This window comes from Manis pentadactyla, chromosome 3, assembly GCF_030020395.1.
Source record: "Manis pentadactyla isolate mManPen7 chromosome 3, mManPen7.hap1, whole genome shotgun sequence".
Lineage (NCBI taxonomy): Eukaryota > Metazoa > Chordata > Mammalia > Pholidota > Manidae > Manis > Manis pentadactyla.
The window spans coordinates 210,051,244-210,077,671 of record NC_080021.1 but is presented as its reverse complement, the minus strand read 5'-3'; the positions used below and the strand labels follow the sequence as shown (position 1 = coordinate 210,077,671).

At 36.7% G+C, this 26,428-nt stretch overlaps 1 protein-coding gene and 1 non-coding gene across 4 annotated transcripts in view; both read left to right on the top strand.

Moving 5' to 3' along the window:
• The window catches only part of RC3H2 (ring finger and CCCH-type domains 2), a 59,367-nt gene that overhangs the window by 6,846 nt on the left and 26,093 nt on the right, over window positions 1–26,428 (top strand). For all 3 annotated transcript variants that reach the window (XM_036914026.2, XM_036914025.2, XM_036914023.2), the window contains exons 3-9: window positions 2,078–2,195; window positions 3,705–3,938; window positions 16,146–16,321; window positions 20,121–20,321; window positions 20,764–20,896; window positions 21,023–21,141; window positions 22,311–22,423. In XM_036914026.2, coding sequence (XP_036769921.2) covers window positions 2,078–2,195; window positions 3,705–3,938; window positions 16,146–16,321; window positions 20,121–20,321; window positions 20,764–20,896; window positions 21,023–21,141; window positions 22,311–22,423 — 1,094 coding nt within the window. The remainder of the gene's footprint in view (window positions 1–2,077; window positions 2,196–3,704; window positions 3,939–16,145; window positions 16,322–20,120; window positions 20,322–20,763; window positions 20,897–21,022; window positions 21,142–22,310; window positions 22,424–26,428) is intronic.
• LOC118926713 (small nucleolar RNA SNORD90) lies at window positions 20,568–20,678 on the top strand. Its single transcript, XR_005030592.1, has one exon. It is a non-coding gene; the product is annotated as a small nucleolar RNA SNORD90 (small nucleolar RNA).

Sequence of the window (26,428 nt, the reverse complement as noted above, 5' to 3'; positions counted from 1 at the left end):
TTAGTGATGCTTGAGACATAAAAAATATTCAGTGTCCCTGATTTACATGACTCTATTCTGCAAAAGGTTTTCTTTAGATAATGTCATAAATCCTTATGCAAAGTCATAAATTCCACTGTAGCGTTCAGTTTACGTGGTCAAAATTTATGTCTGTAAGTTAACTTGGTGGGTAAGAAACATTTTTCATTAGATGGTATAAAGTGTAATCAGAGTTTTGGCCAGAAATAACCAACTAGAACCCTGAAATGGAGGTTTTTTGGTTTTCCTTTTAATTTCACTTGACTTTTAAAATAATAGTATAAATGAGAATATAAAGTGTATTTAGGTATGTATGTATAGAAGACCAATTCCCAGAATGTCAGTAATAAATTCTGGATAATTTATTATGCTCATGTGTTGAAAAATTAGTATTTCTTATTTATAATCATTCTACTGAATCAGAATGAGACCCTAGATTAATAAATTCCATTTAATGAGGGCCTACTTGCTGTTAGATATAATAGTAAGCATTCAACATCTATTATTACTCTTACCATAGCTCTTCAGGTAGTTATTATCCCTGTTTTACATGTGTGGAAGAGGATGAGCTTCTGTATGTCATCCACTATAAAAGTAAGAAAGTAAGGATTTTTCTGATAAATCACTTAGAAAATTCAGTGAAATTAAAATACTCAACTTCTTTAGTGTCTTGATGTTTGAAATTTTCCTTTTGAGCACATTTGTTTTTAATATTCATAATCCAGTTAGACACTCAGAAAATTATAGATGCATTTATAAGAAATAGTGTGTTATTTAATTGGCCACATTTTTTCATAATCGTGCCTTTATAAACAATGGCATCTTAGATCCAAAAAATAATGAAGACTTTTTCTAATAATACTAGCTGTCATTTATCTAGCATCTGCTATAGGTCAGGTATTATGTTTTTCTGTTTCCAAATGTTCTCTCAATTGGTCCATAATAGTCTGTAGGCCTATACAATGTGACTTTTGTTATATTTTCAGCCTCATCCCCTGCTACTGTCTTCCTCCTCCTGCTTAACTCACACTAGCCTCCGAGCAGTTGTCAAATATTATAAATATGTTCCCACCTGAGAGCTTTTGTAGTGATTGCTATCCTTGCATTGAATATTTGTTCCCTCTTCTAGTTCAAATCTTATGATTCCAGGAAGCCTATTCTGACAACCTCATTAAAATTGCCACCCCTCCCCAACTCTCCAATCTCCCTTATCCAGTATAATTTTTACTGATCATCTTTTATCATACTGTATATTTATTTACTTTTTATTATTGGCTGATACCTACCTTCTCCACTAGAATATAATGTCCACAGGGGCAAGAAATTTTGTCTGTTTTTCTCATCGACAGGTGCTAATGCCTAAAACTATGCTTGGCACATGGTAAGCACTCCACAAATATGAATATTTGTTTAATTAAATTGAATTTTCATAATGGCAGTATGAGATAGGGATTTTCTTCTTCATTTTGCAGCTGGGGAAGCTATGACTTAGAGCAGTTAAATGATTTACTAAAGGTGACCTGTGGAAGAGGCAGAGCTGCAGTTCATACCCAGCTTTTGACCTTTCGTTGAGAACACTGTCTTGGGGAGTATATTCTAGCCAGAGGAGGACAGACCCATAAACCATAAATATAATAAGTAAATTACATAGTAAGAAGGTGCTGAGTGCTAAGGGAAAGAAGTCCTTGCCTTTTTTTCCTACTTACTACTTTGAAATACTTGTAGAAAAAGTTGTTAAACAGTATACAAAAGAGCCTGTGTCACTTTCTGTAGCCTCTCCTAGTGTTAATATCCTGGAAAATTATAGCATAGTTAGCAACATACTGTATACAGTACTACTAACTACACTCTTTTTTTCATTCATTAATTCACCCAGCCCCATCTTTTACATATGATATCCTTGATTCTTGGGAAGCCATCTTTAATTTTACTTAAACTGCTTTGGTGTATTTATTGTCTCCATATTTTAATTTTATATTCACCAATTTATTATCAGATATATAAAAAACAGTTGAGTGAGGTGGATGAATGTATTTCTTCAATTTTTCTTTATTTTTAGGTACCAGATCATCAGTCGATAAAATTAAGTAATCTAGGTGAGAACAAACACTATGAAGTTGCAAAGAAATGTGTTGAGAATTTGGCACTCTACTTAAAACCACTAAGTGGAGGTAAAGGTAAGTTCATAAAAAGTGTTTTTACTGGTAAGTAAGACTTGGTAATACATTTACTTTGAAAGGCTTGATATTGATACCCTATAAATAATTCTTTGAGTTTTTAAAAATGAATTTGCTTGGAGAGCTTAGAAAACTTCTTGATTGAAAACATACTATTTTCTGAAAATAACTAATACTGTTATTAATTTAAGAATTTATCAGACACACTGCATATTGAGGTTTAAGCAATATTTGTGTTTGTTGATTAATAGTCTGATAGCAGAATATTAGTTTTAATAAGCCCTACTAAGACAGTTTCATGTATTCACGTATTCTTTCAGGCACTCATTAAATTTTATTGAACACTTACCATCAGTAGGGTACCTGCCTTCATGAAGTCCATAGTCCACTGGGGGAGATAGGTATATAAATACAATAAATCATTTTATGTGCTATGACAGAAATGGAATCCTGTTTAGTTTATCACTATATACCCAGTGATTAGCACGTCGTAGATGTAATAAAAAGTTGTTGAATGAATGAATCAATCAGGTATTTATTTCGTACCTGCTCTGTGCTTTGCACTATTGGATATTTTCGACATGATGATTTCCTTAAGAAACTTACCCTGTCTACCTCATTCATTCATTCATGCATTGAACAGATATCTAAAGAGCATGTACTAAATTGCAGGCACTATTTTGGTGCTTAGGATACATTAATAAAAGTGCCTGTCCTTACAACACTTAAGTTTTAGAAAAGGAAGAAACCATGATAAATAGTAAGTATAATAAAAAAGCAGTTTATATAGTATGTTATATTAATTATATAGTATGACAATTGCTATGGAAAGAAAATAGTACAGGTAGAGGGATCAGAAAGATGGAAAGAGGAATCAGTGGGGAGAAGGATGGGTTTCAATTTTAAATAAGGTGATTAGTGTAGGCCTCATTAAGGAGGTAGCTTTTGAAGTTGAGATGAGAGAGAGCTATGTAAGTTCCTGGACAAAGACTGTTCTAGGAAGAGGGAATACCAAAGTCCGCAAGGCATGCCTCATATCTTCAGAGAACAATAGTAAGAGAGTGTACTTGGAGCACTGAGTGAGAGGGAGAATAGTATGAGATACATGAGAAAAATGGAGAGGCCAAATTATGTATAGAATTATAGGCCATTTTGAAGACTTGAGCTTTTCCTGAGTGAAATTGGGGTCACTCAAGGCTTTTGAGCAGAGGAGGTACAAGATCTGACTAATGTTGAAAAGACTACTCTAGATGCTGTGTTGAGGATTCAGTGTAGAGGGCAAGGGTAGAAGCAGGGTACTGGTTAAGAGGGTGATGGGTCAAGGTTAGTAGCAGTGGAGGTAGTGGAAGCGCATGATCTAAGTATATTTTGAAGGTAGAGTCAAGAGGATTTCTTAAATTATTGGATGGGAGTATGAGAAAATGAGCTGATAAATACAGATAATGAAAATTGACTTTGTCTATTTTATTTGAAAAAATTTTAGTTTCCTTTGTTTCTTTTTTCCTAAAGGTGTAGCTAGTTTGAACCAGAGTGCACTGAGCCGTCCAATGCAAAGGAAACTAGTGACACTTGTAAACTGTCAACTGGTAGAGGAAGAAGGTCGTGTACGAGCCATGCGAGCAGCCCGCTCACTTGGAGAAAGAACTGTAACGGAACTAATATTACAGCACCAGAACCCTCAGCAGTTGTCTGCCAACCTATGGGCTGCTGTCAGGGCTCGAGGATGCCAGTTTCTAGGGCCAGGTAGGATTGATCACTGTCTTGTCTGTTGTACTGGGTGTCAGGATGAGAGGATGCCAATATCTGGAGGTTGGTGAGAAACCCCAGACTCAACCCATTTTTATTTACACATACAAATCTTGACATAATTACAGGTAAGACAGTTTTTGTTGATTGTAATCTATGTGATAGGTGCTACTGTATGTTTTAGAATAAATTTCTCTTTTAATCCTGAACAGTCTTGAAAAGAGGTCATACAGATCCAACTTACGAATTAGGAAACCAAGAGAAAGGCCTAAGATTACATAGGGTGCACATAAAGGAAAAGGAAGGTTTTTTAATGAAACAACAATAACAAAAAACTGATTATTTTAAAATGTAGAAACCAAAATAATTCTTTCATCCTATAATGGCGGGGATACAAAGTGGCACAGATTTTTAAGAGAGGGATTTGGCGATGTCTAGCAGAATCACCTATGCATTTACTCTTTGCGCCAGCAGTCCCATTTCTAGAATCTATTTCCAAAGATAAAGCAGAAAATACAGGATGCATAAAATTATAAAGCACTATTTGTAACAGCAAGTATCGGGAAGCAACCTCAGTGTCAATGACCAGAGGTTGGTATATCCTTCCAGTGGAGTACTGTGCAGCTGTGGAAAGGCAGTTTCCACAGACTATTTGGATACAATGTCCAAAGACTTTATTTGGATACAATGGGGAGAAAATTCAACATGGACTTGGTATTAGATGGTATTAAAGAAAATTACTTTTTTTCGATGTGATAGTGTTAACTTTTTCTTTGACAGTTTTTAAAAATTCATTTTGGTATCATTAACCTAGAATTACATGAAGAACATTATGTTTACTAGACTCCCGCCTTCACAAGTTCCCCCTACAAACCCCATTACAGTCACTGTCTATCAGCGTAGTAAGATGCTGTAAAATCACTACTTGTCTTCTCTGTGTTGCACAGCCCTCCCTATGCCTCCCCCCACATTATCCTTGCTAATCGTAAGGCCCCCTTTCTTTTTCCATGCCCTTATCCCTCCCTTCCCACCCATCCTCCCCAGTCCCTTTCCCTTTGGTAACTGTTAGTCCATTCTTGGGTTCTGTGATTCTGCTGCTGTTTTGTTCCTTCAGTTTTTCTTTGTTCTTATACTCCACATATGAGTGAAATCATTTGGTACTTGTCTTTCTCTGCCTGGCTTATTTCACTGAGCATAATACCCTCTAGCTCCATCCATGTTGTTGCAAATGGTAGGATTTGTTTTTTTCTTATGGCTGAATAATATTCCATTGTGTATCTGTAGCACATCTTCTTTATCCATTCATCTACTGATGGACACTTAGGTTGCTTCCATTTCTTGGCTATTGTAAATAGTGCTGTGATAAACATAGGGGTGCATCTGTCTTTTTCAAACTGGGCTTCTGCATTCTTAGGGTAAATTCCTAAAAGTGGAATTCCTGGGTCAAATGATATTTCTATTTTGAGCTTTTTGAGGAACCTCCATACTGCTTTCCACAATGGTTGAACTAATTTACATTCCCACCAGCAGTGTAGGAGGGTTCCCCTTTATTCTGCACAACCTCGCCAACATTTGTTGTTGTTTGTCTTTTGGATGGTAGCCATTCTTACTGGTGTGAGGTGATATCTCACTGTGGTTTTAATTTGCATTTCTCTGATTACTAGTGATGTGGAGCATCTTTTCATGTGTCTGTTGGCCATCTGAATTTCTTCTTTGGAGAACTGTTCAGCTCCTCTGCCCATTTTTTAATGGGATTATTTGCTTTTTGTTTGTTGAGGTGCGTGAGCTCTTTATATATTTTGGATGTCAAGCCTTTATCGGATCTGTCATTTATGAATATATTCTCCCATACTGTAGGGTACCTTTTTTTACTACTGATGGTGTCCTTTGCTGTACAGAAGCTTTTCAACTTGATATAGTACCACTTGTTCATTTTTACTTTTGTTTCCCTTGCTTGGGGAGATATATTCATGAAGAAATCGCTCATGTTTATGTCCAAGAGATTTTTGCCTATGTTTTTTCCTTAGAGTTTTATGGTTTCATAACTTACATTCAGGTCTTTGATCCATTTTGAATTTACTTTTTTGTTTTTGTTTTTGTTTTTGTTTGAGAGGGCATCTCTCATATTTATTGATCAAATGTTTGTTAACAACAATAAAATTCTGTATAGGGGACTCAATGTACAATCATTAATCAACCCCAAGCCTAGTTCTCAACAGACTCCAAACTTCTGAAGCATAACGAACAAGTTCTTACATGGTGAACAAATTCTTACATAGTGAATAAGTTCTTACATGGTGAACAGTGCAAGGGCAGTCATCACAGAAACTTTCGGTTTTGATCACGCATTATGAACTATAAACAAACATTTAAGTCAAATATGAATATTCGTTTGATTTTTATACTTGATTTATATGTGTATCCCACGTTTCTCCCTTATTATTATTATTATTTTTTTAAATAAAATGCTGAAGTGGTAGGTAGATGCAAGATAAAGGTAGAAAACATAATTTAGTGCTGTAAGAGGGCAAATGTAGATGAGCAGGTCTGTGCCTATAGACTAAGTATTAATCCAAGCTAGACAAGGGCAACAAAACATCCACGGATGCAGAAGATTTCTCTCAAAACGGGGGGTGAGGTTCTAAGCCTCACCTCTGTTGATCCCCAATTTCTCACTGATGGCCCCCCTGCGACTGTGCCTGTCTTAGGTTGTTCCTCCCTAGAGGAATCTTACCCATCTCTGGCTAACCAGTCATCTTCTGGGACCATACAGGGAAATGTAAAGTTGGTAAGTGAGAGAGAAGCAATATTGTTTGAAAAGGTTAGCTTTTTACATCTTTGCAGATTTATGCCCTGTGGCTTTTATGCCCAGCATTTATCTTGAGGTATCTTTACCACTTGGAAGAATTATGATACTCGGTAATTTTGTTATGAGGCACAAATTCTACTTAAGGGTTGTAATTAGGAAGGAAGAAGAAAAGCTATAGAAGTAGCAGACGGAAGAAAACATGGGAAGATTGATTATTTCTTTGACATATCTTGTAGAGTAACATAAGCATGTATAGGTTTTAAACTACTAATTAAATTGTGCACACACATAACATAATAGGAGTACAGCTACATAACCAAAGCAGACCTACAATTACTAGCAATCTCCAGTGAAACCAAGAAAACCAGTTAGGCACCTTAGGCATTTGTGAAAACTTATTAATGATATGATGGATATTGTCTAACTGAATTTGAATAGTTTGAGAAAAATCAGACAAATTAAAACAACACATTCCTGAGAACTGTTCACATCCCATATGTTCTTTTAACAGTAGATAGTCTGTAGTCGCAAGATTTTGGAGTGCTGCAACTTGCACTTCTCCTAATTCTTGGTTGAGTTCCGATAGTATAGATCCAGTCAAATTTGTTGTTTTACTGTATGCACAGGCCAGCTTAGATGTCTCTTTCTTCATTCCAATGGCAAGTCCAGGAACCGGTGGGATGAATGCAGCTACAACTGCAACAGCACAAGGATCTTTGTTGAAGTTTTTTGATGTTCATCTTCTGGAATGACTCTTCCAGAGAATGTTGATGTTAGAAGTTCTTCTTCATATCGTATCTTAATTCGTTTTCTGGGTAGCCAAATTAGGCTTTGATCCTCTGTATAAACATAAACAAACCCTTTGCCCACACTTTGATATGCCCTTTATATCATTGTGAAGAACTTACTGGAGATCACCACACAGGAACTGCTTTTTTTTTTTTTTTTTTTTAAGAGAAAGGAATATTCTCAGAAAAGTGTACTTCCATAGCTGATCATCTGACACCCTTTAAATGATCAAAATTAAGGATATTAAAAGCATGCTTTAATCGTTGATTTACAGTTCGTCTTATCCTATCAGGGAGTAAGCCCCCTTTTCTTTCCTTTTTTTTTTCTTTTTGTTATCAATCTACAATTACATGAAAAATATTGTTTACTAGGCTCTCCCCTATACCAGGTCCCCCCCCACAAACCCCTTTATAGTCACTGTCCATCAGCATAGCAAAATGTTGTAGAATCACTGCTTGTCTTCTCTGTTGTACAGCCCCTTTCTCCAACCGCCCCCATTATGCATGCTAATCATAATACCCCCTTTCTTCTTCCCCCCCCTTATCCCTCCCTACCCACCCATCCTCCCCAGTCCCTTTCCCTTTGGTAGCTGTTAGTCCATTCTTGGGTTCTGTGATTCTGCTGCTGTTTTGTTCCTTCAGTTTTTCTTTGTTCTTATACTCCACATATGAGTGAAATCATTTGGTACTTGTCTTTCTCCGCCTGGCTTATCTCACTGAGCATAATACCCTCTAGCTCCATCCATGTTGTTGCAAATGGTAGGATTTGTTTTCCTCTTATGGCTGAGTAATATTCCATTGTGTATATGTACCACATCTTCTTTGTCCATTCATCTACTGATGGACACTTAGGTTGCTTCCATTTCTTGGCTATTGTAAATAGTGCTGCGATAAACATACGGGTGCATCTGTCTTCAAACCTGAGTGCTGTGTTCTTAGGGTAAATTCCTAGGAGTGGTATTCCTGGGTCAAATGATAAGTCTATTTTGAGCATTTTGAGGAACCTCCATACTGCTTTCCACAATGGTTGAACTAATTTACATTCCCACCAGCAGTGTAGGAGGGTTCCCCTTTATCCACCACCTCACCAACATTTGTTGTTGTTTGTCTTTTGGATGGCAGCCATCCTTACAGGTGTGAGGTGATACCTCATTGTGGTTTTAATTTGCATTTCTCTGATAATTAGTGATGTGGAGCATCTTTTCATGTGTCTGTTGGCCATCTGTATTTCTTTTTTGGAGAACTGTCTGTTCAGTTCCTTTGCCCATTTTTTAATTGGATTATTTGTTTTTTGTTTGTTGAGGTGTGTGAGCTCTTTCTATATTTTGGACATCAAGCCTTTATCGGATCTGTCATTTACAAATATATTCTCCCATACTGTAGGGTACCTTTTTGTTCTGTTGATGGTGTCTTTTGCTCTACAGAAGCTTTTCAGCTTAATATAGTCCCACTTGTTCATTTTTGCTGTTGTTTTCCTTGCCTGGGGAGATATGTTCAAGAAGAGGTCACTCATGTTTATGTCTAAGAGGTTTTTGCCTATGTTTTTTCCTAAGAGTTTTATGGTTTCATGACTTACATTCAGGTCTTTGATCCATTTTGAATTTACTTTAGTGTATGGGGTTAGACAATGGTCCAGTTTCATTCTCCTACATGTAGCTGTCCAGTTTTGCCAGCAACATCTGTTGAAGAGACTGTCATTTCCCCATTATATGTCCATGGCTCCTTTATCATATATTAATTGACCATATATGTTTGGGTTAATGTCTGGAGTCTCTATTCTGTTCCACTGGTCTGTGGCTCTGTTCTTGTGCCAGTATCGAACTGTCTTGATTACTGTGGCTTTGTAGTAGAGCTTGAAGTTCGGGAGCGAGATCCCCTCCACTTTATTCTTCCTTCTCAGGATTGCTTTGGCTATTCGGGGTGTTTGGTGTTTCCATATGAATTTTTGAACTATTTGTTCCACTTCGTTGAAGAATGTTGCTGGTAATTTGATAGGGATTGCATCAAATCTGTATATTGCTTTGGGCAGGATGGCCATTTTGACAATATTAATTCTTCCTAGCCAAGAGCGTGGGATGAGTTTCCATTTGTTAGTGTCCTCTTTAATTTCTCTTAAGAGTGTCTTATAGTTTTCAGGGTATAGGTCTTTCACTTCCTTGGTTAGGTTTATTCCTAAGTATTTTATTCTTTTTGATGCAATTGTGAATGGAATTGTTTTCCTGATTTCTCTTTCTATTATTTCATTGTTAGTGTATAGGAAAGCCACAGATTTCTGTGTGTTAATTTTGTATCCTACAACTTTGCTCTATTCCATTATCAGTTCTAGTAGTTTTGGAGTGGAGTCTTTAGGGTTTTTTTATGTACAATATCATGTCATCTGCAAATAGTGACAGTTTAACTTCTTCTTTACCAATCTGGATTCCTTGTATATTCTTGTTTTGTCTGATTGCTGTGGCTAGGACCTCCAGTACTATGTTAAATAACAGTGGGGAGAGTCGGCATCCCTGTCTTGTTCCCAATCTCAGAGGAAAAGCTTTCAGCTTCTCACTGTTCAGTATGATGTTGGCTGTGGGTTTATCATATGTAGCCTTTATTATCTTCAGGTACTTGCCCTCTTTACCTATTTGTTGAGAGTTTTTGTCATGAATGGATGTTGAATTTTTTCGAATGCTTTTTCAGCATCTATGGAGATGATCATGTGGTTTTTGTCCTTCTTTTTGTTGATGTGGTGGATGATGTTGATGGATTTTCAAATGTTGTACCATCCTTGCATCCTTGGGTGAATCCCACTTGGTCATGGTGTATGATCCTCTTGATGTATTTTTGAATTCGGTTTGCTAATATTTTGTTGAGTATTTTTGCATCTAAGTTCATCAGGGATATTGGTCTGTAGTTTTCTTTTTTGGAGGGGTCTTTGCCTGGTTTTGGTATTAGGGTGATGTTGGCTTCATAGAATGAGTTTGGGAGTATTCCCTCCTCTTCTATTTTTTGGAAAACTTTTAGGGGAATGGGTGTTATGTCTTCTCTGTATGTCTGATAAAATTCTGGGGTAAATCCATCTGGCCCGGGAGTTTTGTTCTTGGGTAGTATTTTCATTACCGTTTCAATTTCTTTGCTGGTAATTGGTTTGTTTAGATTTTTTGTTTCTTCCTTAGTCAGTCTTTGAAGGTTGTATTTTTCTAGGAAGGTGTCCATTCTTCTAGGTTTTCCAGCTTGTTAGCATATAGGTTTTCATAGCTGTCTTTAATAATTCTTTGTATTTCTGTGGGGTCCTTCATGTTTCCTTTCTCGTTTCTGATTCTGTTGATGTGTGTTGATTCCCTTTTTCTCTTAATAAGTCTGACTAGAGGCTTATCTATTTTGTTTATTTTCTCAAAGAACCAACTCTTGGTTTCATTGATTTTTTTCTATTGTTTTATTCTTCTCAATTTTATTTCTTCTCTGATCTTTATTATGTCCCTCCTTCTGCTGACTTTAGGCCTCATTTGTTCTTCTTTTTCCAATTTTGATAATTATGATGTTAGACTATTCATTTGCGATTGTTCTTCCTTCTTTAAATATGCATGGCTTTCTATATACTTTCCCCTTAAGACTGCTTTCGCTGCATCCCACAGAAGTTGGGGCTTTGTGTTGTTGTCATTTGTTTCCATATGTTGCTTGATCTGTATTTTAATTTGGTCGTTGATCCATTGATTATTTAGGAGCATGTTGTTACGCCTCCATGTGTTTGTGGGCCTTTTTGCTTTCTTTGTACAAGTTAGTTCTGGTTTTATACCTTTGTTGCCTGAAAAGTTGGTTGGTAGAATTGCAGTCTTTTGGAATTTACTGAGGCTCTTTTTGTGGCCCATTATGTGGTCTATTCTGGAGAATGTTCCATGTGCATTTGAGAAGAATGTGTATCCTGTTGCTTTTGGATGTAGAGTTCTATAGATGTCTATTAGGTCCATCTGTTCTAGTGTGTTGTTCAGTGCTTCCGTGTCCTTACTTATTTTCTGTCTGGTGGATCTGTCCTTTGGAGTGAATGGTGTGTTGAAGTCTCCTAAAATGAATGCATTATATTCTGTTTCCTCCTTTAGTTCTGTTAGTATTTGTTTCACATATGCTTGTCCTCCTGTGTTGGGTGTATATATATTTATTATGGTTATATCCTCTTGTGGGACTGACCTCTTTACCATTATGTAATGTCCTTGTTTATCTCTTGTTACTTTCTTTGTTTTGAAGTCTATTTTGTCTGATACTAGTACTGAACACCTGCTTTTTTCTCCCTGTTGTTTGCATGAAATATCTTTTTCCTTCCCTTGACTTTTAGTCTGTGCATGTCTTTCAGTTTGAGGTGAGTCTCTTGTAAGCAGCATATAGATGGGTCTTGTTTTTTTATCCATTCACTGACTCTGTGTTTTTGATTGATGCATTAAGTCCATTTACATTTAGGGTGATTATCGATAGGTATGTACTTTTGCCATTTCAGGCTTTAGATTCGTGGTTACCAAAGGTTCAAGGTTAATTTCCTTACTATCTAAGAGTCTAACTTAACTCACTTAGTATGCTGTTACAAACACAATCTAAAGGTTCTTTTCTGTTTCTCCTCCTTTTTCTTCCTCCTCCATTCTTTATATATTAGGTATCATTTTCTGTACTTTTTGTCTATCCCTTGATTGACTTTGGGGATAGTTAATTTAATTTTGCATTTGCTTCGTAATTCGCTGTTCTACTTTCTCTACAGTGGTTTTATTACCTCTGGTGACAGCTGTTCAACCTTAGGAACACTTCCATCTATAGCAGTCCCTCCAAAATAGACTGTAGAGATGGTTTGTGGGAGGTAAATTCTCTCAGCTTTTGCTTATTTGGAAATTGTTTAATCCCTCCTTCAAATTTAAATGATAATCTTGCCGGATAAAGTAATCTTGGTTCCAGGCCCTTCTGCCTTATGGCATTAAATCCATCATGCCACTGCCTTCTGGCCTGCATGGTTTCTCCTGAGAAGTCTGATGTTAGCCTGATGGTCTTTTCTTTGTACATGATCTTATTTCTGTCTCTGGCTGCTTTTAACAGTCTGTCCTTTTCCTTGATCTTTTCCATTTTAATTACTATGTGTTGTGTTCCTTGGGTCCCTTGTGTTGGGACATCTGTGGATCTCCATGGCCTGAGAGACTATCTCCTTCCCAAGATTGGGGAAGTTTTCAGCAACTACCTCCTCAAAGACACTTTCTATCCCTTTCTCTCTCTCTTCTTCTTCTGGTATCCCTATAATGTGAATATTGTTCCGTTTGGGTTGGTCACACAGTTCTCTCAATATTCTTGCATTCTTAGAGATCCTTTTTTCTCTCTGTGCCTCAGCTTCTTTGTATTCCTCTTCTCTAGTTTCTGTTTCATTTATCGTCTCCTCCACCGTATCCAGCCTGCTTTTAATACCCTGCATCGTGCTCTTCAACGATTGGATCTGTGACCTGAATTCATTCCTGAGGTCTTGGATGTCTTTCTGTACCTCCATTAGCATGTTGATAATTTTTATTTTGAACTCCCTTTCAGGAAGAGTCACGAGGTCCATATCATTTAAATCTTTCTCGGGAGTTGTATTAATAATTTTACTCTGGACCAGGTTTATTTGGCATTTCATTTTTGTATATAACGCACTCTAGTGTCCAGAAACTCTCTTCTGGAGCTGCTCAACCCCTGAAGCAATGTCGGGGGTTGCAGGGGAGTGGTACTGGTGCCTGTGGGGAGGAAAGAGCTGTTCCCCGCTTCCCGGCTGCTGTGCCTGTCTCCACTGCCTGAACCAGTGGGCTGGTCACACAGGTATAAGCTTTTGTCCCAGAGCAGCCGGATATGGATCCCTGCTTTCCACAAGCAAAAGGAGTCCCAGTCTTCCCAGGAACTCCACCTGTCCCAGCTTTCCAACCCTGTAATCAGAAGAGTATGATAAAAGCACCAAAAAATGTAGGTTTGTGCTCCCAGCGCACATGTCCGGAGCTAGGTATTCAGCAGTTCCAAGCCTTCCACTCCGTCCCTGCTCCATTTCTCTTCCTCCTGCCGGTGAGCTGGGGTGGGAGAAGGGCTCAGGTCCCCCTGAGCCACAGCTCTGGTACGTTACCCCATTTGTGAGGTCTGCCCTTTTCTTCAGGTGTATGCAGTCTGGCGCCATCCTCTTTCCTGTTGCTCTCTCAGGATTAGTTGCGCCAACTATATTTTCTAATTGTATCCAGTTTTAGGAGGAAACCTCTGTGTTTCCTCTCACACTGCCATTTTTCTTAACTTTTTAAAGAAGTTATTGCATTTTAGAAATACATAATGTATTATTTAAGGGTGCAGTGTTATGTTGTCTGGAGTTTATTTCAAAACACTCAAGTAAGAACAAACTGGAAAATTGAATAAGGAGTAAATGAAACCTGAAATGTTAACTGATTTTCTAACAGCTGTGTTATGGGTGTATGTTGTCTTTACTTTTGTGTGTGTTTGAAGTTTTCCATAATACAAGTTAAATTGAAAAATATTTAAAATCTATTTTTGAATGCTACATTTGAATATTTCTGCATGTTTATTTACTTAAGCACTAGAGTAGATATCAAATATCCTTTGTGCTACAACTCAACAACAAAAAGACCAGCAACACAATTAACATATGGGCCACGGGCTTGAATAGACATGTCTCCAAAGAAGATACACATATGGCCAAAAAATACATGCAAAGATTGCCCAGTGTCATTAGTCATTAAGGAAATGCAAGTCAAAATCATAATGAGATAACCACTAGGTTTGCATTATTTAAAAAATGGAAAACAAAAAGTGATGGTGAGGGTGTGAGGAACTTGGGAATATAAAATGGTTCAGTCTCTGTAGAAAACAATTTTCAGTTCCTCAGAAAGTTAAATATAAATTTACTGTATGATGCAGCTGTTCCACTCCTAGGTATATCCCCAAAAGAATTGAAAATGAATTCAAACTAATACTTGTACACAGACATTTATAGCAACATTATTCACAGTAGTCAAAATATCAAAATAATTCAGGTGCCCATCAAATGATAAAAGAATAAACAAAATGTAGTATTCCATAAATAGACTATTCTTCAACTATAAAAAGGTCTGAAATACTTGCTGATGTGAACTTTAAAAATATGTTAAGTGAAAGAAGCCCGACTACAGGTCGCATATTTCACATACGCTATGACTCCTTTTATATGAAACATCCACAAAGGGAAAATCACAGAGCTACATATCAGGCTGGTAGTTGCCAGAGGCTGGCGGGTGGAGGGGTAGGGACTTAATGCTTAATGGTTCTAGGATTCCTTCGAGATTGATGAAAATATCTTAGAACTAGATAGAGTTGATGGTTGTACAACACTGTGACTTGTATACTTTAAAATGGTTAATTTTATGTTATGTGAATTTTACCTCAATTCAAAAAAAGTCTTTACTTCTAGTTAAAATTTTGCTGCCAATTAATTGTGAACCTTGGCCTAGTTACTTGGCTTCTCTGGGCCTCAAGGCCTTCCTTAGAAAAAGAGGGCTTTGATTTTTAATCTAGTTTCTAGATCTCTCAGCTCTAATATTTCATTGTTTTGAGAATCAGTGTATTTTTAACTTTTAATTTTGAAGTAATTTCAAATTTATCAAAAAGTTGTAAGAATATACCAGAGAATTCCTGTATACTCTTTATTCACATTCATTAGGTTTTAGTATTTTGCTGTTTGTTGTATTGTTCACTCTCTCATTTTTTAACTATTTGAGAGTAGGTTGCATATTTCATGCTCCTTTACCCCTTAATACTTAAATGTGTTTCCTGAAAACAAGGGGACGGTCTTCTGTACCAATGGTACATTCATCAAATTCAGAAAATGTAGCATTGATACTATACTGTAATCTACAGTTCATATTCCATATTGTCATTTGTTCCCAAATGTCTTTTATGGCATTTATTTTCTTCTAGTGTATGATTCAGTCCAAGATTATTATATTTATTTGTCATCCCTAAAAATCAGTCGTCTTTAATCTGGAAACATTCCTCAGCCTTTCTTTCTGTTTGTCTAACAGTATTCTTAAAGAATACAGGCAGTTATTTTATAGAATAAAATGTTTGTCTAATCTTCCTTCATAATTAGATTAAGTTCATACTATATATCCCTGGGCTGAAAAACAACATAAATTAGTATCTTCTTTACATTTTGCATCCAGAGGGTAGTATCATTTTAATATTATAAACAAAATAGTTCTGACAGGGAAACTAGCAGTCTCTTCATTAAAAAAAATTACCATTCATAAGACTACTATGTGTCCTCTACATGTTATTTGATATGTCAGAGTAACTGTGTTTTGTAACTGAGGACGTTTTTTTTACTTTAACATTTTCATTATCTAGTTGATTATTAAATACCTACTGAAGGTATATTTTAAGTTCTGTTGACTTGAACGCCTATTGCTTGTTTGGTAGGAAGTATGTTTTCTTCTGTTTGAGAACTTTTTAAACTATATTTGTATATGTTTGATGTCCTCTTTTTGTGCTAATAAGGATTGGATAATGGACCATCATAAACCAATACCCAAAAATGTATGTGAGAGACATGATCTGCAGGGTTCTTCATTTATCATGAACTCCTCTTCTTACTTACAGCTATGCAAGAAGAAGCCTTGAAGCTGGTGTTGCTGGCACTAGAAGATGGTTCTGCTCTCTCAAGGAAAGTTCTGGTACTTTTTGTTGTGCAAAGATTAGAACCAAGATTTCCTCAGGCATCAAAAACAAGTATTGGTCATGTTGTGCAACTACTGTATCGAGCTTCTTGTTTTAAGGTAAGTAGCAAGCAGATGTCTGGAGCAGCAGCTTCCTAGAATGAGTGTTAGTCTAGTCTAGAGATCCCAGCAATGCAGAAAGTCTATAAAAGTTATAAGGAAACCTTTTCCCTTCTGCATTGCTTGCATCTGTGACAACCTTTTGGTTATAAGAACATATATATGAAGGTGTCAAAACAGAACATAAGGCAATAGTTTAGTAAACTTTGACTCTTGGGATAGTAAAAGGGGATTAAAGAGGCCTAATTCATTTATAATTACCATCCTAGAAGGGAGTCAGGAGCTACACTGAAAACTTCCTAAGAATAGGTTAATGTTTCAGCTTCTTCCCTGTTATTTTTATCTTATTCTCTGAAGTGATTACATTAAAGCTTTTAATCTAAAGATGGCCTATATGTTGTCTTAGGGATAATGAGAGTGAAAAGTTGAGGAGATTGCCTCATTCTACATTTAGGTGGTTTTTTGTTTTTTGGTGGAGAGGGCAAAGCAGAACCCTAAGAAATTCAGAAATGTAGTTTCATTGTTTCATAGTCTTGTGGGTGGTGACAGAGACTGAGAGAAATGGAAAAATAGGCTGAATTCTTGAAGTTTCTGTATTTTACAACCATATAGGCTACTGGCTGGGTCTTAACAAAAGGCCCATTGGTAGTACAGCCTGGAGAATATAGTCAGTGATTCTGTAACATCTTTCTATGTAGATAGATAGTAAGTAACCTTACTAGAGGGGGTGAGGATTTGATAATGTGGGAAACTGTTGAACCACTGGGTTGTACACTTGAAACTTATGTAAGGTTGTATATCAACAGTACTTCAATTTTTTAAAAAAAGGCCCATTGGTTTCTTTGAAAATAAAACATCTAAATTTGATATCAGAGTTTATTATTTTGCCTGTTTTATAGCCAAAGAGTGAAAACAATACAGACAGAAAAAGGGTTTTTTTTGGCAGATGCTTAGTTTGAGATAATAGGTAGTTGATAATGGTAATGTGTTCAAATGAGTTCCCTTATCTCCACTAATGAGGCTTGGATACTGTCTGCCTTATAGTTAACAGTGCTTGGTTTTGTGTCCTTAGGGTAACTGTTGAAATGAATCTCTGGTTCCTCAAACATTGTGTTTTTGGCTAACTAGCAGAATTACAGAGATCATTTGTCATCCTGACATAACTGGCAAGGTTCTCACACTGTGAGTTGGTGACTTAACATTGTGTTTTTTCTGATAGGTATCATACTGATTTGTGGTTTATGATAGTCATAAATCTGTACCTGCTACCAATACCTGACATTTGAAGTATCACTAGTGTAGAAAGTGGTATCAATTTTATGCTCTGATTTCATTGTCACTGCCCTGCAGTTTTAAAATGTTAAGGCAGTATTTAGATGAACAAAATATATCGCTTTGACTTGACTACCAAAAGGCCTTTCTTGAGTGGTATTTACTCTAGTAAACTCACCATTGTCAAAGGTCTTTTCCTTGACCTAATAGGCTTAGAGACCTGAATTTTTTGGGTCTGTACAGTAGTTTTTTCATCAACAACAGAATCATTCTAACCAAGGTCACATACAACAGATTATCAGTTTTATTAATTTGTGGTGAGAAGTGCAACTCTTGGAATGACTTAAATTCTTATGTTGTAGCTACTTTCCTTTGGAAGAGTATCAAACTTTGCTTGCCTAGCGTGGAATCAACAAAGGGGAGTTAATGATTCTAACTTTAATGCAGCGGTTTTCAACTGAATGTATGCATCAGGTTCACCTATGGAGTTTTAAAAAGTACGCATTTCTGGGTTCCATCTAGATATTCTGATTTGGTATCTCTGATATAAGACTTGAGCATTCATATATACTTTTTAACTATGTTGCCTTCAAAGCCAGGGATTCTGATTGCCTGAAATTACAGTTTTTAAAGCTTCATAGGTGATATTGATGCATGTTAATAGAAATCTAATAGGACCAGGTTCTACTGGCCACTTATGTCCGTCTTTACTGAGATGGATAGAGGTTTGTGCTGCCTAAGAGGCACCTTGTCTCCTACATGGTGGTTAGATGAGTGCTACCATCCTCTGTTTCCTTGGGTTTCCTTTTTTCTATTTTTTAGGTTGGCAATTCCTCCTTTTGTTTCCTCAGTGTTTTGGTAGGTTATGGTAGGATATAGATTTTTGCAACTTCTAAGTTATACTCTGTTCTTTCTTAAATTATACCTAAGATAATGTGGATTAGAATTTGGTTGTGCCAGATTTTTCTGTAGTGTATTTCTATATAGGCATACCTTGTTCTGTTGCGCCTTGCAGATACTCTGATTTTTATAAATTGAAGGTTTTGGCAACCCTGTGTTAAGTCTCTCATCACCATTTTTCCAACAGCATTTATTCGCTTCATGTGTTTGTGTCACATTTTGGTAATTCTTACAGTACTTCTAACTTTTTCATTATATTTGTTATGGTGATCTGTGATCAGTGATTATAACTCATTGAACTCTCAGATGCAGATGATGTTTAGCATTTTTTTAACAAGTGCTTTTTAAAATTAAGGTATATATATACATTGTTTCTTTAAACATAATCCTTTTGCACATTTAATAGACTACAGTATAGTGTAAACACAGCTTTTATATGCACTGGGAAACATTTGACTCACTTTATTGTGATACTTGCTTTATTGGGGTGGTCTGGACTGATCCTACAATATCTCTGAGATAATGCTGTGTTCTCAATTGTGAACTAATATGAAGTTAATTCTCAGATGGTAACTTGATTTCCCCATCTTCGTGTTCTTGGAACTATGTTACTGTTGTCTCATATACCAGCAGTAACAATAGAAACAAATGAGGTAGTCAGGATATTTTCATTTTATTGATGAGGAAATTGTTTTGAATAGTTTAAATGATTTATTTATTTTAAGCTTCAGAGCCTTTACCAGTCCTAGGTGTGAATCCTAACCAAGTTTCAGATTTCACTGTAGCCATTAGCAAGTTTTTGTGGTTCAGGAGTGTGTATCATCTATTGTGGATATTAACCATATATGTTTGGATAATTAGACAGTTTCATGTGAAACTTAACTTTTGAATTTATGTTTTTTTATCACTTAAGGCAAGTATAGATTAAAGCTGTGTGTATACCCTAATTACCATTTTTGTGGTGGCAAAAAACTTCTTAGTCATTACATGGTAGTGCTAATATATACCTGCCCATTGGCTGGACTAATCATGTCACTTCTCTGCTTAAAAGTCCCCAGTGGCTTCCCATTCCCTGCAGGGTAATATCCAAAAATCTCTTTATAGTATACAAGGCCCTCTATGAGTCTTCTCTGGTCTACATCTTAACCTTTAATTCTCTGTGCTCTGTTCCTGCATTTTTCTGTTTTACCACTTGATACTAGAATTCCATTCCTCACCACTATTTGCTATGGAGAGCTCTGACTCACCTTCAAGACTCAGTTCACATATCCTTGAGCTGAGGAAAACCTTTTGTGATAGCATTCCCTCCTCCACCAGTCAGATTTAAGTGCCTTTCCTTTCTGTTGTTGTAGAGCCTTATGATAGCACTTTTACCAAAATTTCTGTTTACAAGTCTCTTCCCTCCCAGCTGCTAAGCTCATTGAAAGAAGGCAGACTATATATTGGATTATGTAAGTTCTTCTTCGTTTCAAAAAAAATTACAGTAAGACATTGTCTTCTTTGTGTCAAATCTGATACATAGTAAGTGACCCCTCCTCCAAAAAAGAGAAAAAAGGAATTGATATTGGTCATAGGAGTAGAGCAGACCAATGCTGATCAGTTTTTTTTTCTCCTTTCGGTATTTTAGGTTACCAAAAGGGATGAAGACTCTTCCCTGATGCAGCTAAAGGAGGAATTTCGGAGTTACGAGGCGTTACGCAGAGAACATGATGCCCAAATTGTTCATATTGCTATGGAAGCAGGACTCCGTATTTCACCTGAGCAGTGGTCCTCACTTCTCTATGGTGACTTGGCACATAAATCACACATGCAATCTATCATTGATAAGGTTTGTGAAATTAGAGATGGTGATTTTATATCCCTGCTATTAAATTACATTGAAGAGTGTTGGAATCTTCTGAAGGTACTAAAGAAACAGCCAGTTGGAGATTGCTATGTTTTTAAATTATTTTTAAGTCTTATAAATTATTATTTTTTTCTAACTAAACTAAGGGAGGCAATAAGGAAGCAATTATGGGCTATTAGTATAAATTCTGTCATCTATATTCTGATCCCAGAGAACTAATACAGCTATAAATAAATATTCTAAGTGTCTAATGATGAATTTCATAGGGCAGATTCTGAGGTGAAAATTTACTTCATCGTTGATACTCCTACTGTGGAATCTGAAGACACTTGAAAACCTGTTTAGTATGTTGACTAAGTGCAAATATTTGAATATAGATGTGTCATTAGAATCAGAGTAAAAACCATTGTTTTCTCTTTGTTAGCTGCAGTCTCCAGAATCATTTGCAAAGAGTGTCCAGGAATTGACAATTGTTTTGCAACGAACGGGTGACCCAGCTAACCTGAATAGACTGAGGCCTCATTTAGAGCTTCTTGCAAACATAGACCCTAATCCAGGTATGTGGGAAATACTCAATTGTATTTTTCTCTCTCTCAATACTTTTTTTATCTTTGAGGTAAATAACACGAGAATTACTGCTAACAAATCCCTCCCACCCATCTCCTCTTGATGGCTTATTTTAGATGCTGTTTCACCAACTTGGGAACAGCTCGAAAATGCAATGGTAGCTGTTAAAACAGTGGTTCATGGACTTGTGGACTTCATACAGAATTATAGTAGAAAAGGCCATGAGACACCACAGGTGAGCACATTTATTGCACTTCTGTCTGCTGTTATCCTGGACATCTTAACAGACTCTTTGGTTAAAGGATTCCTTAGGTGATTCTACTCTCAAGTTTTTATCATCTCTGTTCCTTGGCAGAAAGTCAAGTTTTAGTGTACCTGATAATTCATAGCACAGCAACAATTTGGGGAGTATCTTGAATATGATTTCACTGCAGATGTTTTTGACCAAGTATATAGATCATTGATTCCTTTCAAACATTTTGTCTAATTAACTGCAAGATAATTGTTTCATCTTTATTGAAGTCACAAGACTAATAATGATGTATTAAGTTTTGATGCAAATTTTAGCAGTTGTGATGAGGTTCTTAAATTTTGCCTGATTGTATGAACTTTAACAGCACCAAGCCTAAGAAGAGAGTTGTATCCTCAAGTTGACAAATAAACCATACATTGTTGCTTCTTAATTTTTCATTTTTTTTCAGGGGAAGTTGTATTCTGTCTTTACTGGAGAAGTTTAACTGGACAAAGTTTATGACTTTTTAAATGTTGTTTAAAGTTGTTTGATTTTGGTATTACAATTTTAAGACAGCAATGAAATGATGAGAAAATTTTTCTTTGCATGGGGATTGTGTTGCATGACAATAAATAGATAAACATTTGAACCAGTTTCAGAAAATCCTTAGAAGGAATGTGTCAAGTGCCAACTCGGGGTTATAAGGGGTTATAAAAGTAAACAGTGGAATGGTAGTTGTTTCAGCACAAGACTTTTTTTTTTTTCAGAAAACAAGTATCTTTTTTTATTATAGTATTATTAATGTACAGTCACTTGAGCAACATTGTGTTTACTAGATTCCCCCATTATAATGTCCCCAACACATGCCCCATTACAGTCACTGTCCATCAGCATAGTAAGATGCTATAGAGTCACTACTTGTCTTCTCTGTATTACATGTGCTTATCATAATGCGTCTTGATCCCTTATCCCTCCCTTCCCACCCACCCTACCCAGTCCTTTCCCTTTGGTAACTGTTAGTCCATTCTTGGGTTCTGTGAGTCTGCTTCAGCACAAGACTTTTTTATCTAATACAAAAAAGAATTAAAGATGTAATTATAAAATTCCAAAGTCTCAGGACTGAATAACAGCTGGAATCTTCACTTTTCCATACACTGATTTTCTTTTTGTAGCCTCAGCCGAACAGCAAATATAAGACCAGTATGTGCCGAGATCTGCGACAGCAAGGAGGGTGTCCACGAGGAACAAATTGTACTTTTGCCCATTCTCAGGAAGAGCTTGAAAAGTAAGAGAATTCTCTTTTCATATTTTTGGTCATTACAAAAGTGTTATGTATAGTCTTAAAGTTTGTGATGAGTTTCAAAGGTGCAATTAAGATCACACTGTCAAGTTTTTTAGATTGCAGAATAACCTTTTTTTTTAAAGCCATACCTTATTGCTTCTGGGAGCAAGATTAACATCATAAATTATTTAGAACCTTATTCAGGAATCATATTTTAGATCACTGTATGTAGCTGGAATCCATGTTTCCGTTAAGCATCAGTGCAGAGTGAAAATATCCCTGTGTGCAGTCTGCTTTGCTCAGGTTTGGTTGAAGGTAAGAGCAAAGTCCCAGATAAAGCAGATACATTTTCTTTTTAACATTCTTCTGGTCTTCTTAACATTTTTTTTCCCTGTGTCTTCTTTTTTCTTTTCTCTTGTCCTGTGGGTAATCCCTTTTTCTCTGTCCGTTTACCCCAGACGTAAAATAAAATGGATATAAGCTGTATTATGTATTGTCCAGGTTTTTGTTGTTTTGTTTTTTTTAACCAAAATATTTATCATTGAGCTATCACCAAATAATTGATCCCAGCCTTTCTACTGAACAACTGGCCCGTGTATCAACTCTTAATAGTTATCTCCCTTTTCCTGTTAACACTTTAAACTCAGTTTGAGGTAATTTTCTCTTCCCATACATGTTCCTCTTCTATTTTCATTCTGCTCTCTCCAGTGTACCCTATCCAACCAGTAATATATGCCATGTTATAGAAATCATCTTTGTCGGCTTTCTTTCACATGCTTGTCTTAGTCATTTCACCTTCCAGTCAAGTCATTTTGACTTCCCATATATTTCTCAACTCTTCCTTCTTCTTTCTGTCCTTAAAGTCCAAGGTGTCATCCCCTCCACAGTTGCCTTCTAACTAGTCTTAGAGCTATTGTTGCCCACCCCCAATCCTATTACTCAAAACAGGGATAACTTTGCACATAGGCTCATTGCAGATAATGAGAAACTTGGGTAGTTTCTCATTTCCCTGTGGATAAACATATAAAATATAGATTGTGGTCTCTCAGACCCTGTAGCATCTAGTTTGTGCCTTCCTCTCTGATCTCATCTCACACGCTCCCTAATTGTATTCTATATTCAAGCCACACTTTCCCTTTCTCAGTGCCTGGAATACCCCTTGCTCCTTCCCCCTTCTGGCCTTTCACATAATGCTGTTCCTTCTAGCCTTGTCTTTGAAGCTTCTCTGTTGCCTAGCTTATCACTTCACTTTTTCAGGGAGAGCTCCCCAGTATTTTAGTTTTGTACTAAACCAGGTTCCTCTTTGTTATACTTAGCAAAATTTTAATTAACTTATGGTCTATTTTAGGGGTTGACAAACTTTTCTGTAAAGATGCAGATAATAAATATTTCAGCTTGGTGGACTATATAGTGATCTCTGTGTTGTAACCACTTAACTCTGCCATTTTAGAAAAAAAGTCTCCATAGACAGTGCAAAAAATGGGCACAACTGTAAATTTTTATTTACAAAAACAGGCAGCTTTGGCCTATAGACAATAGTTTGCTGACCTCTGATCTATTTATTGAATGTTCGTCTACCTTGCTAAATTGTAAGCTTCTTGGACTGTATCCATCTTGTTTATGTTGTCTCTTCTCCTCAGTGCTGGCACTTGGCCCTGCACATAGTGAGCTCTATAAAGGCAGCAACTGCTAGAAGATATGTGCATATGCACTAAAAACAGAGCAGAAACATACTTCTGTTCTCAGCTTTTTCCCTCCACTGGATTTGCTTAGAGAGGTTGCAGAAGTCTTTAAGAAAAAGAAGATGCTGTTTGCACCCAGTGGGCAGCTCTGATACAGAATTTTACATCAAGATGATTTTTGAGATTCTGGGAGGTGTATTTAGGGGACCTTGCTTGGAAGCACTTAGACTTTTTAAAGGGTCTGAGAAGAAACTGATTTCACTGCTGTTCTACCCACAACTGATGCTCTTGCTGAAAATACATTTTACTTCTTAAGTCTTTAAGTAGGCTTCCTACTTTGCATCTCCAGTACCTACTTCAGAACTTTATTACCTTTTGTCTAAACTTACCTTATTAAGATCCCCTAAAAAGCTCTGTTTTACCTAAAAGATTCTATTTCAGGTGTGGGCAACCTCGATATACCTCCTAGAGTCTCAAAAATCATATTGATGTAAAACTGCATACAGAGCTGCCTAAACTGGGTACAAACAGCATTTAAAAAATAACAATAGCCAAACTAATTGGTCACATTCTGTGCCAGGTACCATTTTTAGTGTTTCACGTGTGTTTTCCCAATTTATCCATTTTAGTGTTATAGTGGCTTTTTACGGGCATCTCCCTATGTCTCAACCTGTTTTTTCCATTGCTGCCAATATTTTCTTTTGCAAATAAGTGTCTAATCACATCCATCTCCCTGCTGTAAATCCTCAGTTGATCACAGTACCTCCAAGGTAACTTCCCAGCCTTACTTTAACTTTTACATCATTCTTTTTTGTTTTCAAGGAGCATTCAGTTAATCGCTGTTCACTATTGTACAAATTCTTGTGTTCTTTTTTCCCTCACACATGTTTTTCACTCTTTATGATGTGCTTTTCTCAGCTGTATTTGGAGAGATCCTTTTCCTGACCATATTCAGGTATCCTCCTTTTGAAGACTTGCCTGACTTCCCAGCAGTGTCAGCTGCCATAGTCCTCTATACTTAGTAACCTTCTAACTACCAGTCCCTGTACTATACTGCAATTATTCATTTCCAGGTGTATATTTCCACTGGACTTCATTTACCCTGTGAGTTATTCATCTTCATATTTTCTGCATCTGTTCAGATATGTAGGCTCAGTGTATTTATGTTGAAAGAGCAAATAACGTACAATTCATATTTCTAACCAGCTTCACACACTGTTGATGTTTAAAAAAAAAGAAAAAACAGAGTTAGTACAGAGGAAGTGGAAGATGTCACTATCCTGTTGGTTGAAAAAAAATGAATGTTGTTGCCCAACTCTGAGCATTTTGAGGGCAGAGTGTTTGTCTTAGTTCACGTAAATAGCACCAGGAGCTCAGCAAATGCTTGTTTGTAAATTAGTTTTACCCCAGTCCTCTTTCTCTGCTTTATATCTTTCTAACCAAACAAATGTAAATGCCCAACAATCTCTTCTAGGAAGAGCTATTTATGTGAATATATTTTAGAATGTAGTGTTTTGGAGACCTGTTCCTAAGAATTGCTATATTCTGGAGAGTGTCAAAAGCCTGGGATCAACCAGCTCAACAAATACTTGTAACAATGGTAGTTAAATGCTATGTACTATTTAAGGTGCTTGTAGTGGGGAAATAGGAACAGTTAACATGTAAACAATTTCAGTTACTGATAAAATGCTTTTGAGGAAGTCTGGAATTGAAACAAGTGTGGCATGTTCAGGAATTAGACAGAAGACCGGTGTGTCTGGAGGATGGAGAAGGAGAAGAATGACAGAAGGTAAGGTTGGGGAGGTAGTCCAGGGCTAGATCACACTGGCTTGGTGGACCTTGGCAAGGGATTTGTATTTTATTCTGGAAGTCACTGTGGGGTTTTATTTAAGTGGAACAGTGAGATTTTAATTTTGTCTTAGGCATGTCACTCTAGTGTCTGCCTGTATGGAGACCAGTTTAAACTGTTGGAGTGGTCCTCCAGGCACAAGATTGGTAGCTTGGTCCTAGGAGTAGAGTAATGGAAACAATGAAGAGTAGTCTGATTTGGGATATATTTTGGAATAAGAGCTGGTAGGTCTGAAGAGTGAATGTGGGGCTTAAAGGAGAAGAATCAAGGATGACTCCAAGGTTTGGGGCCTGCATAACTGAGTAATGTCTGTTACTGAGATGGGAAATGTTGTTGGTAGAAAATCAGTAGTTCTCTTGGCCATATGAAGTTTGAGGCTTACTCCACATTCATGTTATAAGTATTTATAGAACACCTAGAAAGCACCAGGCACTGTTTTATGTGCTAAAGATAGAGCAGTGAATGAGAAAGGCTCTC